General features: G+C 39.4%; 1 protein-coding gene across 3 annotated transcripts; it reads left to right on the forward strand.

The window, feature by feature from the left end:
* Positions 1–1,605: 1,605 nt before the first annotated feature.
* On the forward strand, positions 1,606–17,215 carry znf638 (zinc finger protein 638). Of its 3 annotated transcripts, none has more exons than XM_079443460.1 (24): positions 1,606–1,909; positions 4,153–5,587; positions 6,375–6,436; positions 6,539–6,577; positions 6,697–7,073; positions 7,171–7,394; positions 7,593–7,736; positions 10,533–10,631; positions 10,713–10,768; positions 10,898–11,165; positions 11,264–11,398; positions 11,490–11,621; positions 11,866–11,907; positions 11,990–12,121; positions 12,344–12,460; positions 12,570–12,595; positions 12,675–14,394; positions 14,520–14,579; positions 14,656–15,564; positions 15,655–15,955; positions 16,054–16,383; positions 16,461–16,583; positions 16,738–16,859; positions 17,001–17,215. In XM_079443460.1, exons 2-24 carry the CDS (start codon positions 4,361–4,363, stop codon positions 17,082–17,084), a joined length of 6,729 nt encoding a protein of 2,242 aa, XP_079299586.1. In that variant the 5' UTR covers positions 1,606–1,909; positions 4,153–4,360; the 3' UTR covers positions 17,085–17,215. The 3 variants fall into 3 exon arrangements, with proteins under 3 accessions (XP_079299586.1, XP_079299588.1, XP_079299587.1); XM_079443462.1 differs by having other exon boundaries at positions 1,812–1,909; positions 3,993–5,587; XM_079443461.1 differs by having other exon boundaries at positions 1,831–1,882.
* Positions 17,216–17,896: the final 681 nt, after the last annotated feature.

Consider the following 17,896-nt stretch of genomic DNA (forward strand, 5'->3'; position numbering starts at 1 on the left):
TATTTACAGAATTTGTTTTAAATAGATCTATTTCTGTAACAATGTAAAAGTATTTCCTGTCACTTTTGATCAGTTTATTGTGCCCTTGGCTTGTTGAATAATAATTTTAAAAATCTTACTGACCTCAAACCTTTGAATAGTAGTCTATACAATATATGAGCATAGAAAATGTGACGTATGAAAAAGAGGTTCACACTCTCACACAATAAAAGCATGCTATCCTGGGCTACTTAAAGGAGCCTCATCTGAAATGATGGCCAGAGAGGGATCCGGGTGTTTCCTTACACAACTGAAAAATACTAAATAAAATGCACTGATTGGATAAGCAGTCATGTTCCATTGAAGCTAATGACTTTCTATTAAACTAATCAAAATAAGATATAGTCCATTGCTCAAGTAAGACATTATGTGCTTGTATATTTTAACATTAAACATTAAAAAGCATCTAAAACAAACTGAGCTGGAAATATTCGCAGACAGGAAAAGGAAACATTGTTTATTCATATTTATGTATATCTAAATGTTTGGCAATGGCCAAAATAATATGTCACATGATCAGGGTTAAATAAAGTTGCTTGCCAATTTTGATACTAAGCCAGAACACTTGGCATAAATTTCACCTACAGCTCTCTTATTACTCTTTCAATCATGACATTACCAGCTTCCCAAACCAAACTCTTTCTAAAAGTAAGAACTAGATGAGTTAGTTAAAGCTGAAAATCAACAACGCAGTCAATGCAAAGTTTCTTGCAAATTATTATGGTAATAAATCAGTGATATAATACTAAATGTCCTCAGATAGTCTAATTAACAATCAGACTAAAGAATAAGAATAGAAATCTAATTACTTTTTCTTTTAAAACTGTGGTGAGACAGCTGATGTGTAAAAGAGGGAGGTTTAGCTGCAGAAATTTGAGAGAGACATTAGTTTGCCAACATCTCTGACCATGTGCGGAGGATTAGATTTCAAGAACATCAACATGCAGCAATTCTGAACTTCTGTATCTGTTTATGACTGGCTTTTCTTAAAGGGAACTTGTACTTAAATAATTTGGGTATGTAAAATATTACTCAGACATTAGTCAAAGTATTTAGTATTTAAAAGTGAAGCATTTTTTAAACAAATTAAGAGACAGTGGGTTTGTTTCATGCAATCAAATAGCCTAAGTTACTCTGTTTCATTGAAGTTCACAAAGGTGTTTATAAGGAGCCAGAAGTATGATTTTACAATGTAATCTAATAGTTCTCTAGCAAAGTACAAATTGCACAAAAACTAAACTTAAATATAGCAATCAAGTACAATTATTAAAATACATCTGCTTTGTTATACTCAAGGTGAATAATAACATCATCAGTCATGCCACATACTTAAGACAACATTTAATGAGCTAAAATGCATAAATATTGTGTAGTATGAGGGAAGTGAAACGTTTGTAGGCCCACACTGTTTAGACATGTGCATACTACTATATCATCCTAAATTCTATGAGATATTAGTCATTTTCAATACTATTTAGGGCAGATAGGGTGGATAGTATGCACATTAGGACGCAGGGAAAAGAGTCAGACTAGTCTCAAAAATTAAAACACTGCCATCTCCTGGATATCCTTAAAGGAAGATTACTGTTTACAAGTCTCTTATTAACTACTGTGCAAAAAGTGCACCCGTCTCGTTAAATAATTCCTCTACTGAAGCATTAGTTAAAAGTTTACTGAATAATAACATTGGGTTTGGAAGTGTTCCGAGGTTCTGTGTCGCAAGGGTTCGGGTTTGATTGGTTTTCCTAACTCGTGGCTCAACTCTTCGATCATTTGATCGCGTCTGAGACGCAAGCCGAACGTCCCCCAGAAAGCAGAGCGTTTTCCTCGTCGGATCTCCACAGTAAGATTTTGCAAATTAAAGTTCGAGGTATGTTATTGTAGTGCATCTCACCTATGTTGGGAACCCTTCTAGTGTAAATGGGGTGATTTATTTGTGGAATAAAATGATTTTTCCTCTAAATGGCGACGTCGACTAATCGGGGTAAACGATACACCGAGGGCGAAGCGGCAGAGCCAGAGGCCTGCATGAATCTGGTTGATTTCATGACCGATCTGCCCATCAGATCACTCTTACTGCGTGTTTCATGCAATTATACTTTGCTTTTAACTTTGTATGCTGCTCACTGGCCACAAAACATCACCCCATCCAGACTATAACGCTTTCATTAAAAAGATCGACGCTCGAGCTAACGATGCTAGCGGTTTGTAATGGAAGCGTTATAGATCACTGTTTGGGTGTAATTCCTCACCATCGATTGGTCAGCTGTTCCGTCTCGTGACAAATATGTGTTTTAGCAATTGTTTTGCATGTTATATGCTCTCCATTTTGCAGTACGGGTGCTCTCATTTTGTCAAGAGGGGAACTGACGCAGATTTTTGGGTTGTAACATCATCTTGTGTTTCTGTGTCGTTCTTCATGATGACCGGAAGACTATCTCCGTTTAGTGTCCAGTGGTTGACATGTGCTACAGGTTTAGGCCTGTTATCAGAAATGGCTGCTGTGTGAGGAGGTCTGTTACTGTTCAGTGGACATTTTGTTTTAAGTCGCTGGATGGCGGCCTCACGTCTGAGTCAGTTTCATTTTGCAGTAAATGTTCCCTTTAAAACACTTCCTGCAGGGTGATGACAGAAAGTGCAATCCAAAACCCAGTGGTTTAAGGTTTCAGATGATGTTTGATGATGAAATGTTGCATACGTTCTATTAATTTCTGATATGTAGACTGCTGCGTTTTAATTTTGTACATGCATGTTTTGAATTGATCTGTTCTATCAAAGGAATCAAAATTGAACTAATTTACTGAATATAATTTTAGATGTTTAACGAGAGAAAAAAAATGGTTTTATACTATTTCAACAAAAGAGATTAATCTCTCAAATGCACACATGGGTGAATTATTCGCAATAAGATCAATAAACATGCATTTAGAAAAAAAATCAGGAATTTTAGAAACTTCATTTTAATGCCGACTACAATGCCATTTAACTAAGGTTATGGCAGTGATGGCAAATAAAGACAGATCTGAAAAGGAATTGTTCCCATGTTGGATAAAATGATGTCCTGCCCTACAGTATTTAATTATTTATTAACTTTTTAATATGTAACATAGAAGTAGAATAGGTGCTTAATGTTGTTTTGACTTTTCTGACACTTTTATTGTTAGAAAAACTTGATAAAGTGAGCACTATATGCTCACTATATACTAAGTAGATCGTAGAGACTATTGATAAAAGCAGCCCTGGTTGCAGGTTTGCCAAGTCTGCACAACAGGTCCAGCCCAATTGGTACTCAACTAGCACAATCACATTCCAGTGGAAATTGACTATCGAAATTGTGTTCCAGTGGGTCAAAACCTCCTTACAAGGGGTTCACTTTGATTTAAAAAAAAAAAAAAAAGGGAGCGAAGCACACAACAACACACGGCAAGAGTACAAAAGTAGCCCAGTTCCGCAGGAAAATCCTAGACTTGGCAACACTGCCTGGTTGCTTAGTAAGAAATTCTTTCATGATTTATTTCAGAAATGTTCAGTGCAATGGCTCTATAGTAGCTCTGTTTTTTTTTTTTTTGTTTTTTTTTAACGGAAGTAGATTCTTCCCTTTATTTTTTTCAATAAACTGTTCACGCAGAGGAGTCACCTTAGTGATCTTTGTTGACAGGGATGGACAATATTGAAAGTCCAGACTCAAATGACATCAAACCAGCATTAATGTAAAAGGTCAAAGAACTGCTGACAGGTTATTAAAAGTACAGTTGCCTAATATCTATAAAGGATCAGTCTGGCCTATCATGTTGTCCTGCTTTGGGGCATGTTTGTCCCTCCCTGTTCACATTCAGGCGAAAAAAAGAACCCTACTAAAACTCATGCATGAAAGTTGTGTTAAGATTCTCCTAAAATGTGATATTATTTTGCTTTGTCTGTCTTGTCGTTTTTTGCTTGCTGTTTTTCTTCAGTGAAGACATGGAAACCTGTTTAAATCCCTTGAAGCTGGAGATTTGAGATTGTGTGACAGAAGGGGGAAATGGTCGCACCCGTTTTGCCATTTCTGTGTGAGGAAATGAAGACAACAAGCCAATAACCCTATCTGTGTGTTTTTTCCCCTAATTTTTCCAGCTTTTCATTGTTCTTGGAAAGTTGTGTGCCCCCTGTTGCATTGAGGCATTTTGGGAGTCTGCCGCTTTTAGGCCCTGTCTCCCTCCAGCTGGCACAGATAAAGACTCAGTTGGCACTGCACCAGCTGAATGCAATTGCTGGCACAAGCGTCACTCCGCCTGCAATTGCTTCACCTGCTTTGACCTTGCACAACTTGCTCAAGGTCACCATGTCGCATCCATTATATAATCCCCGTGGAGGGCCGTTCCCCAGTGGTCAGAGACCCGTCCTGCCTGGTCAGTATGGTCTTGGGTCACAGCCTCGAATGGAGCTGGGTGCAGCCCGTCTTGGCCTGGGTTCCATATCCGGTTCTCGCGGGGGATTGATGGCCAACCAGCGCTTCTCACTGGGACAACGCCAGTCACAGATTTCCCCAGATCTCGAAGCCGCCATAGACCGGAACCTTCGGGGAGCCCGCGAGGAAGTTCGCCTTCTCACTCAAATGCTCCAGCAACCCAAAAAAGCAGATCCCCGCATGAGAGAGGATACAAGGGATGAAGTGATTCCCTCTGGCAGCGGCTTTTCAGGGACTTCGCGATCTGATGATGTGGACTGGTCCATATACCAAGCCCCAAGCAAGCTCTTCGCATCTTCGAGTTTAGACCGTGCTTCCAGTTCTTCGCAGCTGTTCCCTTCTGCAAGTTTTGTTGGAGGATCAAGCGGTTTGGACAGCCAGCCTCCGCCAGAACAGCGGCCTTCACGCTACACCTCTGAAAGTGCCAGCAGCATCCTAGCAAGTTTTGGACTCTCCAGTGAGGACCTAGAACTTCTAAGCCACTACCCAGATGATCAGCTGACCCCCGACAACCTACCATTCATTTTACGAGACATCCGAATGCGTAAAGCAAAGAGGGACGTTGATGCGAGACCTGAATACAGCAAAGTTATTGACTATGGACATTCTAGTACATTTGACTATCCCGAGGAGAGCCCGGATGGCTATGCAAGTAAACACCTGTCTAAAGAGTCATCAAAGTTTGTGAGGGAGGTCTCTGGACCACCCTTCATTGGCATGGACATCACAAAGCATCCTCAGCCGCGTCAGCCAGCTCCAGGACCTGTACAAGTTCCAAAGCTTCAGAAACCTCCACCAGTAGATCCAAGACCCACTAAGACGATTCCAGCGAGACCCTCTGCTTCCCAGCCTATTCTGCAGGCTTCCAGTCGACCTCCTCCGCAGATACCGCCTCAACTTGGTGTTCTTCCTATGATGACCGTTGACGATATCCCCAGAGGTCCGAATGCCAACTGGATCCCGTTCCTTTCACCTCCAATCAGCATGCCCACCATGAAGAGGCTTCCAACTCCAACCATGATGAATGATTACTCGGCAGCTACGCCAAGAATCTTTCCTCATACATGCTCTCTATGTAACATTGAATGTATCCAGATTAAGGTGAGTATCTTCTTACCAAGTAGTGCCTCTTTTGAAAGCAATTTTTTTTTTTTTTTTTTTTGTATGTAAAGGGTCTCAATTCCTGTTTCATTCATTTAAAATGTGTTGGTGAACTTTGAGCTAAAACTGTATTAAATTTAAATAAAATGTCAGAAACCTGTAATGAAATTTTTATGTTTGTTAACTTCAATTGCTTATTAATTGTTTAGTTGTCATATTGTGGGTTAAAAAATATTAGCCAGTACGCTGATGTGAATAGAGTAGATAATAACTGGCTGGAAAAAAAAATGTATCTTGACTACTTCAAGCCAATTACAGTTTCAGAAGGAGTTTTATCAATTCCAGTTTTCTGGAAGCCTGGGGAAGCCCGATGAAAAAACATTTTGTTGAAATCTAGTATAAGACTTTGGACTGGCTGAATAAAAAAATACTGTACCTGTTGTGAAGGCAGACCTGATGACTTTCCACAATGCAGAAGACAAAAGGCAGATGGCGATCTCCATCTTCATAATACCTGAAGCAACGCCTTGGACTTTTGCATGTTGGGGAAAAAAATTTTGTCATGAAAATCATGGACGTTTTGTTCTAATGAGACTATAGTGGATTTACTAAGCTTTATCATGTAAAAATGTGGACTTCTGGTATTTCTTTTTTCTCATTTGAAAGTTTTTAGCTCTATATTAAAAAAAAATTGAATTTTTTTTTTTTAATCAGTTGCACTGTTTAAAACACTATTGGTAATTATAGCAAAGACATTGGTAATTAAAGCATTTTTGTTTGTTCACAGGACTGGCTTGAACATCAGAATACAAATCTTCACATTGAGAGTTGTAGACGTCTGAGGAAGCAGTGAGTGTTTTTTATGATTTGCTTCTATTGCTCAATAATTCCATTGGAGAATTTGTTGTTTAACTGCTGACGGAAAATCATGTCCTTGTTTTGTTATTGTAGATATCCTAACTGGAATGTTGAGGCTGTCTCTGTTTCAAGGTAAATCCCTATCATATCCAATCTCGGTCTAGAAATAAAGTTCATCTTCTAATTCACAATAATTGTCTAGATATTAAAAACGCTTTTAAATTCACTTGAAAATGGTCAATCATCCACAGACCTGAGCCCAAAACAGAACACAGCAGCTCAAAGCGGCACACCCAATCGCACTCCTACTCCAGATCCCCCAGTCCAAAGCGGCACCATGACTCCTCAAGCCGCCGTAAGCGATCCCGTTCACGCTCCCGATCCCGTTCTTGCTCCCGAAGCCCTAGAAGGTACCGGCGTTCCAGAAGTCACAGCCGGTCCCCCCATAGGAAGTCTCGAGTCAGTCCTTACAGACGGAGGTCCCGTAGTCCACCATCTCAACGGTCAAGGTCTCCAGGTTACAGTAGGCGCTCTCCTGTACGCCGTTCGAGCCCCCGTCGGAGCAGCCCCTCCTGGCAGCAGAGATCCAGCAGTAGTGAACGATTGGCCATGAAACTCATGTCTTCATGTATGACCTTTTATTGCAGTGCTCTTGCTATGTAATATGCAGTTTGCCTTCAAATCACTTGGTGTACTAATGCATTAAGTTCTTTTCTTGCCCACAGCTGAGCTTTCCTCAATCGCAGACAGTAGTACTTTGAAGGCTGTGGTGAAATCCTTGGCACCGGCCCTGCTGGCTGAGCTAGCAAAGAAGAAAAGTAGTTCTACTACTTCCTCATCAAAGGGAAGCAGTAGCAGCAGTAGTTGGAAACGGCCTCCCTCTCCTAAGAGAGCGGAGTACTCCAAGTCAAGCAGAACCTCCATCTCAAAGTCCTCCAGCACTCCAAAGGTACGTCCTCATATTGCAGTTACAGGCTGTTTGTTCCTCCATTACTATAGATTTAAGGCAGATTGTATTGTCGTATTTCTATTAGGGTCATTAGAAAACATTTTTGAAAAAAGTAAAGATGAATGTAGGTGATTCTGTACTAGTATGTAATAAATACATGCAATCTAATTGCTATCTTTGTTTCTGCATGATGTGCAGCCAAGACCCAAGGATGCCCCTGGCACATGCTGTTTGTTGAGGCTCATTGGACTTCCTCATGGGACTACAAACAAAGAACTGAATGATGCCATTGAGCCTTTTGGCAAGATTTATACTGCTATCCTCCTCAAGGCAATTAAAGAGGTAGAAATAATGTGTTTATCATTTGTGGTTTCATTTTGCATTAATCTTTGAATGTGCAGGTAGTTAATTAGTTGCTTATCTACCTCTATAAAATGTGGCCTTCACTTCTTTGTAATTCACATTTTTATATGTCAGACTTAGTAAATATATATATATATGCCTAAACAAATGCCCAGTTCATATCAACAAAGTTCATTTGAATACTTTTTTGTGACAGTTTTTATTTAGCTCAGAACATTGAAACATAACTTCTTCAGGTGCATCTCAGAAAATTAGAATATGGTGAAAGCTTTTTTTTTTCTTGTAACTTATTTCAAAAAGTGACACTTTCAACTATTTTAGATTCATTACATGTAAAGTAAAACATTTAAAAAGTTATTTTTTGTATTAATTTTGATGCAGCTAATGAAAGTCAAAAATCTTTATATTTTTATATAAATTAATATTTACATTTGAGTTTCAATAAATGACCATCCATACAGTATATATTCCAGGTATCTCCAGTGTTGGGGGTAAAGCATTACAAGTAACGCAAGTTACGTAATAATATTACTTTTTTCAAGTAACTAGTAAAGTAACGCATTACCTTTTCATAGAAAATGTCTGAGTTACATTTTTCCCATTTATTTACTGACAGTGCGCTGTGTGAACATGCTGTTAATGTAGTACTATACTAAGGGTGAATGTGCATTAATTCATCCCACTCGCAAAAAACAGATTTAGTATTCATCAAAATGAATTAAAATGAAATGCAAACTCAGAATATGACGCAAACCTGCAATAATTAAATGTTAAATAACACACGTGTATCTAATCCCATTTTATTAATCAATGTCTTTGCTGCTGACCGCTGATGATCCAGTTCAACCATACTAATAAGCAAACAACAATTGTGCTTCATTGTTTTTTTTTATTGCTGAAGTGTGTTGAACTTTCTTCTCCTGTGTTCTACTTTACAGACATCAATTTACTTTTCCTTCAGCCTCAGGTTTATTCATTACACTTTTTGGTGTGAAAGGGCTTTTACATTTGCTATAAATAGAACTTCTTATATTAAAAACATTCAAGCCCTGCTCATATTTAAAAAGTAATGCAAAAGTAACAATGTATTACTTTCCATAAAAAGTAGCCAAGTAACGTAATTAGTTACTTTTTGGGGGGAGTAACGCAATATTGTAATGCATTACTTTTAAAAGTAACTTTCCCCAACACTGGGTATCTCTTGTTCTGTGAAACCACAATAATGGGGAAGACTGCTGACTTGGCAATGGTCCAGAAGACAATCATTGACACCCTCCACAAAGAGGGTAAGTCACAGAGGGTCATTACTGAAAGGGGTGGCTGTTCACAGAGTGCTGTATCAAAGCATATTAAATGCAAAGTTGACTGGAAGGAAGAAATTGGGTAAGAAAAGGTGCACACGCAACAGGGATGACCGCAAGCTTGAGAATACTGTCAAGCAAAGCCGATTCAAACACTTGTGAGATTCACAAGGAGTGGACTGAAGCTGGAGTCAGTGCATCAAGAGTCACCATGCTCCAACATCTTCAGGAAACAGGGCTACCAAGCCACTTCTGAAACAGAAACATTGTCAGATGCATCTTACCTTGGCTAAGGAAAAAAAGAACTGGACTGTTGCTCAGTGGTCCAAAGTAAATTTTGCTTTTCATTTGGAAATCAAGGTCTGGAGTCTGGGGAAGACTGGAGAGGCACAGAATCCAAGCTGCTTGAAGTCCAGTGTGAAGTTTCTGAAGTCAGTGATGATTTGGGGTGCTGTTGTTGGTCCATTGTGTTTTATCAAGTCCAATGTCAATGCAGCCTTCTACCAGGAAATTTTAGAGCACTTTATGCTTCCATTGGCTGACAAGCTTTATGGAGATGCTGATTTCCTTTTACAGCAGGACTTTAGCACCTGCCCACAGTGCCAAAACCACTTCCAAGTGCTTTGCTGACTATGAGATTACTGTGCTTGATTGGCCAACCAGCATGCCTGACCTGAACCCCATATGGAATCTGGGGGATATTTTCAAGAGAAAGATGAGAAACAGTCAATCCAACAATCCAGACGAGCCGAAGGCTCAATAGTGCCTCAGCAGAGCCACAGGCTGATCATTTCCATGCCATTCCTCCCTGATGCTGGAGTTTGTGCTAAAGGAGCCCTGGCCAAGTATTGCGTGCATAAATTAACATACTATAAAGAACTTGAACTTTTCTGTTTTGCAAATGCTTTTTTTGATTGATCTTAGGAAATATTCAAAACTTTTTCACCATATTCTAATTTTCTGAGATGAACCTGTATATCCTGGGTTTATAAAAATGTACAGTACCATTCAAAAGTTTGGGGTTGGCAAGATTTTTTTTTTTTTAATGTTTTTGAAATCTCGTATGATCACCAAGGCTGCATTTAATTTCTCAAAAATACAGTAGAAACTGTAGTATTATAAAAAAATATTATGCAATTTAACATAACCATTTTCTATTTTAAAATGTGATTTATTCCTGTGACTGGAAAGCTTAATTTCCAGTAGCCATTACTCCGATTTTCAGTGTCACGTGATTCTTTAGAAATCATAGTAATATGCTGATTTGGTGCTCGAGAAACTTTTCTTATTATAAGCAGAGTTGAAAACAGCTGAAAAACCACTTGGTTTTGATCAATTTAATGCATCCTTGCTTAATAAAAGTATTAACTTCTTTCTGAAAGAAAATTTTGAATGGTACTGTAATGCAAATGTGGGCATTTGATATGTAGTTGTTGTAGCTGTTGCAAACTTTTGTGGTTTGCACACTCTTCAGGCCTCAGTGTGTATGGAGAGAGAGGAGGATGCCAAAGCTTTGCTCAACTGTAAGAACCTGTCAATTCGCGGGCATGTTATTAAAGTCTGCATGGAGAAGGTATGTTTGACTCTGTCAATTCCACTTACAGATGAGCCATACCAAGCCCTAACATTAAATCCAATTTGTGCATTTTTGTAGGATGCAAGAGATGATGATGGGAGAAAATCTGTTAAGACCGAAAAACCTGTTAAGAAGTAAGTTCTCATGCATGCAGTGGTTCTGCAGTGAACGTAGATATAACTGTTGACTTTTATTTTTCATGTTTTCGAATTAAACATAAGTGTTATTGCAAAAGATTCTGTAAATGCATTGTCCTATTACAGAAAAGACGTGACTACAACAACAAAACCAACCCAATCAGCAAAAGTAAAGGGTGCAAACCCAGTTAAGGCATCTCAACCAGCAAAAGCAAAGGAGGTGACCGGTTCCAAGACGTCTCAAGTAACCAAGGGAAAACCGAGCGACCCCAACAAGTCGGCTCAAGTAACCAAGGGAAAACTGAGCGACCCCAAAAAGACTGTTCAGACAGCTAAAGCTAAACCCCCTGCTAAGGGTTCAGAGACAACAGTTGCAAAGAAATTGGTAAAGAAGGTATGTTATTTTGTGTTCTCTGTCTAAACTGTTTTTTTTTCTCATATAAAAACCATTCACTTAAATCGTCTACTTCTATTCTTTTTCTTTGACTATAGGAAATACTCTGGAGAAAAAATATAGTTGAGATTACAAATCTTCCAGAGGAAGGGGTTACTGAGGATGACATCACCAACCTTGCTAAACCATATGGCTTCGTTGCAACTCCTGTCATAGCAATCACTCAACAAAAGGTAATACATAATTTCTTTATTATATTATTTTAATATGCATATTATTTTTTTATATTATAGTGTATTGTATTTTTTTTTATGCTTTTTTTAGGCCTATCTGCAGATGCCCAACACAGAGGCAGTTGAAGCAATGGTGAAGGCCTACTCTGAGACACCAGCTAAAGTGCAAGACAATGAGATAACCGTTAAGATGATGATGCAACCTATCGACCTGAATTACACTGTGAGTGTGCACTCCATCTGTAAATGATGCATAGGAAAAAAAAAAATGTCCATGAAACATTTTATGATGCATGTTTTGATATTTAATCAATTTATTTAATATTGTGTTCTCACATAAAAATGCAATAATAATGAACTCTCTGTTGTCTATCAGAGAAAGAGCATTATGTCTCAAGTACATTTATACTCGCTTGATTAATTCTGTTTAGTGTTGACTGAATGTTTTATCTTTATCTGCCCCAAAGGAGTCAATATTCAGAGTGCTAATGGGCATGGAGAAATCACCTGTAAGTAAATGCCAAAAATATGAATTAAAATTAAATAACCTGTATTTTGTCTCAGACTCTCTTTTTACCCTCCTGACCACAGGAAATAGTCACATTGCCAGAACGCCTTCTCATTGTTGGCAATGTGCCAAAAACACTTGGGACACTCAAGGAAGTAGAGTCCATAATTCAACGCTATGGTGCCTTCAAGAAAGTTTTGCCTCTTAATGGCAGGGTAAGCACCTAAAATTCAACTTCTATATTAATTAATCTTATTTTAATTATTTTCTCACATAATATATTTGCAGAGAAACAGGAAAAACAATAATGTAGTGACTATAAACTAATATTTTGTCTTTATCTTCCAGTTTTTTTTTTATCTGCTTTCTATTATTAAAGGGAAATGTGAGATCTTAGCTGACTGTTGCAATATTGTTTTATTTTGTTTTAATCTCAGATTATTTTTGAAATGGAGAATGCTACTACCGCTAGGACCATCTTCGCTCGCTTCCTCAAGTTTCGTTGTGTGGTCCAGAACAATACCCTTAGCTTCCAACTAGCAAAACCAGTCAAGGTAGTTCAGCTGGTATTGTCTGCCATTTGCATGTGTGGCATCACCTCATTGCTTTTACAGAGGCAATTAATTAAAAATGCAACTAACCATGTTTTTATTTATTTAACAGTTTAAAAAGAAGACCGAAGCAAAAGGGTAAGAAAAAGGAAATATTTTTATTTTATTAAAAATAGGTCTGGAAATGTCAAAATAATTTTCTCTCTCATCTTCTTAGAGCAAACTCTCCTGGTACAACAGCAGCGACAAAAAAAAATAATCCTGTCAAAGCCCAAAAGGTAGTCACTGCAGCAGGAGCTTCTGCTGCATCTACTGCAGGTTCACCTGTCACAAAAGACAAAGCTCCAAAAACTAATGCTATTGCGGCTAAAGAAGGTGAAATCATTGTCATAAGCGATAGTGAAGTAAGTTTGAAAGAAAGTGTTGGTGATGAAAAGATGAATGCTGATACCGCTGCAACTGAAGTTACTGCAGTTCCCAAAGACATTACAATTGATGGGTCTGCAGAAACGACTACTTCTGAGAATAAAGCAGAGAAGGCTACCCAAGCTGTTAATGAAACTGTCATGGAGACCCCTGGAACTGAATCTGCGATAAAAGAGCATGAAGCTGCATCCTCAGTTCCCACGACTGAATCTGGTAAGATTGAGAACAAGGAGCTTGAAGTTGAATCCTCAGCTCCCTCTTCAGAATCTGCCGTTTCAACTGAGTCTGAGAAAGCAGAGCTTAAAGTTGAATCATCAGTCCCTGCAGAATCTGCTCTTTCAGTTGAATCTCCAAACACAGAGCATGAAGTTGGATCCTCAATTCCTGCATCCGTATCTGGAAAAACAGAGCTTGAGGTTGCATCGGCTGTTTCCGCTGCAGAAGCAGAACATGAATTGGCTTCCTCAGAAACTTCCATTTTAATAGACTCAACTGATCAAACAGGGACATCGCTTAGGAAAATCGATCAGAATGTCCTGCAGGCTGAAGACGTTCCCAAAGAATTGGTTCCTACATCTGTGGAAGAAAGCAAAATTGACAATTCAAAGTTAGAAGAAAACAATGATGAGTCCAAGTCAGAAATGGAGATCGTTGCTTCAACTGTTAGCAGTGAGGATACTGCAGTAGAGGCCATGGAGACCCAGAGTCCAGAAGAACCTACCAAAGCCACTGATGTCAAAGATGATGTTTTGGAAACGCACAAGCTCAAGATTGAAAACGAGGGCCAATCGAATGACTTAAAACCAACTGAACCTTTAGAGATGGACGTAAATCCACAGTCTAGTAATGAAAATGAACCTGCTGAACAGCATGTCCCTGCAACTGTTGAATCTGACTCCATTCCAACCTTTGATCCTGCCTCTGACCTACCCTTCTCTTCTGATCAAACAGTCAGTAATTCATCTGTCCCAGTTACATGTGCCTCAAACAGTCCTCAAACGGTGCTTGAGCCCTTCCAGATTGACGACAGTTCTCTGGACTTTCCTCCGGTTACTCAGGAGATTTTGAAGGCCCTTGAATTAGCTGTCCATCAGTGTCGCTTACAGTCTTCACTAAAACGTGCTGAAGAAGAAGCCAAACAGAGGGCAGAAATGGAGAAAAAAGCTGCAGAGAAGAAAACCACAAAAGGCCCGTCAAGCTCAAAGAAGCCTGCTCAAGCAACCAAGAAGACCACTCAAGCAGAGAGCAAAAAGATTCAGGCCGAGAAAGAGAAAAAGTCTCAGAACTCTGGGTCAAAGAGTAATAAGCCTGCGGACACCTCGTCCCCAGAGAAAGAGCCAACATCTAGACACAGGAGCAGGGGTAATTCTGAAGAAGATGGCCCTACTACCAGGCGTGGGGGATCCTGTGGGTCCTCCTCCTCCCGGAGGAGCAGGCGGGAGTCCACTCCTCCATCAAAGCGTTCAAGCCCTCCATCAAAGCGTTTAAGGGGGCATGATGTTGATCACAGGGTGAGGTGTACCAAGTATATATAGCTATTATTTTAAGATGTTTATAATGATACCTTGATGTTTCTGCTTTTATTAGTCTCTCTGAAATTTTAATCTATCCGCTTGATTTATTTGCTTGTTTATAGAGTCATAGCAAAAACTCACAGCCTTCTAGGAGTCACTCAAAAACAAGGACAGCTGAAAAGGTAAGTTTCAAAATTTAACATGTCTGCAGTCTAATAACTGAAGACAGGCATTGCTGATTAAGAATGTGCTTTTCAGGAAAAAGATGAGGAACCATTTCCATTTAACATTGATGAGTTTGTGACCGTTGATGAAGTAGGGGATGATACAGAGGACACTGTGGTCTCAAATACTGAGTGTTCAATCAAGGATGAGAAGATCGAGGATAAACCCGATTCCCACTCCATAGTCTCTCCTATTGCAGAGTCAGATCCAGCTGATCAAACAAAACTAACTGACAAGATTGTTGCTTCTGAGATAGGAAAACCTGAAGTTATTGAATGCGCAGATAAAATAGAAGCCAATATTGAAGAAACCACACCAACTGCCGAAGTTGTTGCATCTCCAAAGCCAGAAGAGCAAGAGTCTCAGGAAGAGAGTGCTGATAAACCACTGGGAACAGATAGGATGGAAACTGCCAATGAGGACAAGACAACAGAGCCTTGTACTTTAGCAGAAACTGCTTCAGCAGAGATGGATAACAATGTTGAGACCCTAGTAACCATGAAAAAAGACCCTGACATTGGGACCTTGGATGAATTTGAGCCAAGCCAGTCAGTTTCTTCCTCTACTTTGCAGAAGAAACTCTGCCCACCAACTTCTGCAGAAACCTTTGAGAAATCAGAAGATGTACATCCCGAGGAGCCTGAAACCTCTCCCCCAGTGATGGACAATAATGAGGCAACTGTGATCTCAGAAATTCCATCCCATGATGCAATGGTCACTCTTGATGAGGTCAGTGAGGGTGAGGAAGATTTTCTCGATGAAACAAATGAGGAACAGCATTCGAAGGCTGATGAAATGCCTGAGACACTTGTAACGGTTGATGAGGTTGGAGATGATGAAACAGGGGTTGAAGAATATCAGTTGGACAAAGAACTTCAAGGCCTAGTTACATTGGATGAGATTGTTGATGAAGAGGATGAGTTTGATTCATTCAATCCTGAGGTCAGTTTTTTTTGTTAAAACAATCATTAAGGCTACCTTGGTTTGGATTAGTTCTTGTAAGTTGGCATGACCGCTTCTTTGTCTTTACAGACTCTTGTAACCCTGGATGAGGCCAAGGGTGATGATGAGGAGAATGAGGAAGTGGAGCATAGTGAAGACAAGCCAACCACCCCAAGCACCACAACACCAATTATACCAGAAGAGCCTGTGAAATCACCAAGCCAAGAAGAGGATCCCTGTGACCTTGAAGAGCTGCGCAAGATGAACTTCGTAACTGTGGACGAAGTAGGGGAGGAGGAAGAGGAACAACTACCCAGCGAAGATGTCAAAGAGGAGAAGCAAGTAAAAAAGCGAGCTACAAGGGCCAAAAAGAGAAGTCGCCAAGCCCCAGGTGAGTAAAAGAAAGCAGTTTCTTTCTCATTAAACCCTCAGATTAGATGTATTTCAGTGCAAAGTGGCAAGCAGGTTGTATCCTTTTGCTCTCTGTAGTGAGGAGGTCCACAAGAGGTAAAAGAGGAGCAACAAAGATTGCTGAAGAAGCAGAGGAACCCGAGACAAATGCGGAGTGTGAACCAGAGGCAGCTGCTTCCGTAAGCGAGAGTCCTCCTGCAGCTGTCGAATCCATGGATCTCGATGTTAAACCAGAACCGCAAAAGGCAGAAACTGTGAAAGTTCCACAATCATCGACCGCAGAGGTCTCTTCAGGGTCAGAAGAGGACAGGATGAGAGCTAAAGATGATGACATCTCAAAGTCGGATGCAAAGTCAGAAAGTGATGCTGTTGACACACCAGTCTCTGACAAAAAATCCTCAATCAAAGGTATTTAATCTCATTGACCGTTATTTAGCGTTTCTTTTTACCATTGTTCTGACCTATTCTTCCATTTTCATTTGCAGAAGAGTCGAAGCAACGGCGGGAGACGGAGCTGACACAGGAACCAGAGGCTAAGAAGGCCCGCTCTCATTCCCCTTTGATTGAAGATTTCACCTTGCCCCTGTTTAACCCAGACAATCCCATTGGTAAGAGATCCACTAGAAATGATGCAACCATCAGCGCCAACCTATTGGTTTTATATAAAAAGTCTTTGTTTGATAATGCTGTGAACAATGACTGGAATCAATGCATTATCACAACATTACCGCCAAGTGAAGTTAATTTTTTTTTTTTTCATAGGGGTTGACTTTGTGGTGCCCAAGACGGGTTTCTTCTGCAGACTTTGCTCTCTGTTCTATGGGAATGAGGAAACCGCTAAGAGAAGTCACTGTTGTAGCCTAAAGCATTACCAGAACATGGAGGTACTAGTTAATTCTGAATGTTTACTGCACTTTAATTTCTTACTGCTTTAAAATACTCGTGGTACTTAATTAAATTATTGTACTGTTCTTATTCAAGAACACATCTATTCATGTAGTTACTTTTCTCCTTCTCTCCTCCAGAAATACTACAAGAAGCTCAAGTCTCAGAAGCAGGGTGGCTGCTCAGCACAGACAACGCCCAGTCATAGTTCTGCTTCTGAATAGCCCGTTAAGAGTTTTTCTTTCTTTTTTTTGTTAACAGATGGGTCCAGTTGTTTTGTTGTAACGTTGTATTAATTGGTCTTGTTTAGAATTAAATGCATTGGCTAATGCTAAATAAAGGTAACATAATCAGACATCTCTTTATGTGCATCTTTAAGTTTTGAAATGTCTAAGACATTGTAATGTCTACTCTATAACGAAAAACATCATTTTCTGAATGATTAAAGGAAAACTGTCTTATGAGGATGTCTTAGTTTTTGAGATCGGTTTCACTAGTATTAAAGAAAGCTGTGATTTCAAAAAGGGGTGGTGATAGAAGGAAACTGAAAGGTCTGTAGGAGGGTACAAATGAGCTAATATCTCAGGCTTTGCACCATATTTGGGGATACTCAGGTTCACAAATTAAGACTACATCATTAGAAATGTTTTGGAGTGCCAAATTTTGCACCAATAATTGTTTTAATGTTCACAGAAGTCATTTTTTACACTAATATCTAGATTGTTTGAACATCAATTTGAAATTGCAGAAGCATAAATGAGATTTGCTTATGAAGAGAGTCCTTCAAAAGAGTATACACGTCTTCGAAAGAGTATACAAGTGTTACAGGCTGCCATTGTATGTGTTTGTTGTTTTTAAACGGCCCCGGTTTTCATCAAACAGGTTAGGATAAGTAAATGAGATTTCATTTTGTGGGTCAACTATTGCTTTCATGCGATTTCTTATCTGTCCACAATCATGGTAGAAATAGAAAGATATATGTTCCTATCAATGTTTGCAAACCTTTAATGCAAGTCTTTTGCTTTACTTTTACAGC

This window comes from Barbus barbus, assembly GCF_936440315.1.
Source record: "Barbus barbus genome assembly, chromosome: 2".
NCBI classification, from domain to species: Eukaryota; Metazoa; Chordata; class Actinopteri; order Cypriniformes; family Cyprinidae; genus Barbus; species Barbus barbus.

What these genes read in the sequence shown, in the direction of transcription:
- znf638 (XM_079443460.1), top strand. Translation starts at nt 4,361, where the DNA reads ATGTCGCATCCATTATATAATCCCCGTGGAGGGCCGTTCCCCAGTGGT. An exon ending in GAGAAGTCGCCAAGCCCCAG is followed by an intron (nt 15,956 to 16,053) that starts GTGAGTAAAAGA and finishes TGCTCTCTGTAG; the next exon opens with TGAGGAGGTCCACAAGAGGT. An exon ending in CAAAAAATCCTCAATCAAAG is followed by an intron (nt 16,384 to 16,460) that starts GTATTTAATCTC and finishes TTTCATTTGCAG; the next exon opens with AAGAGTCGAAGCAACGGCGG.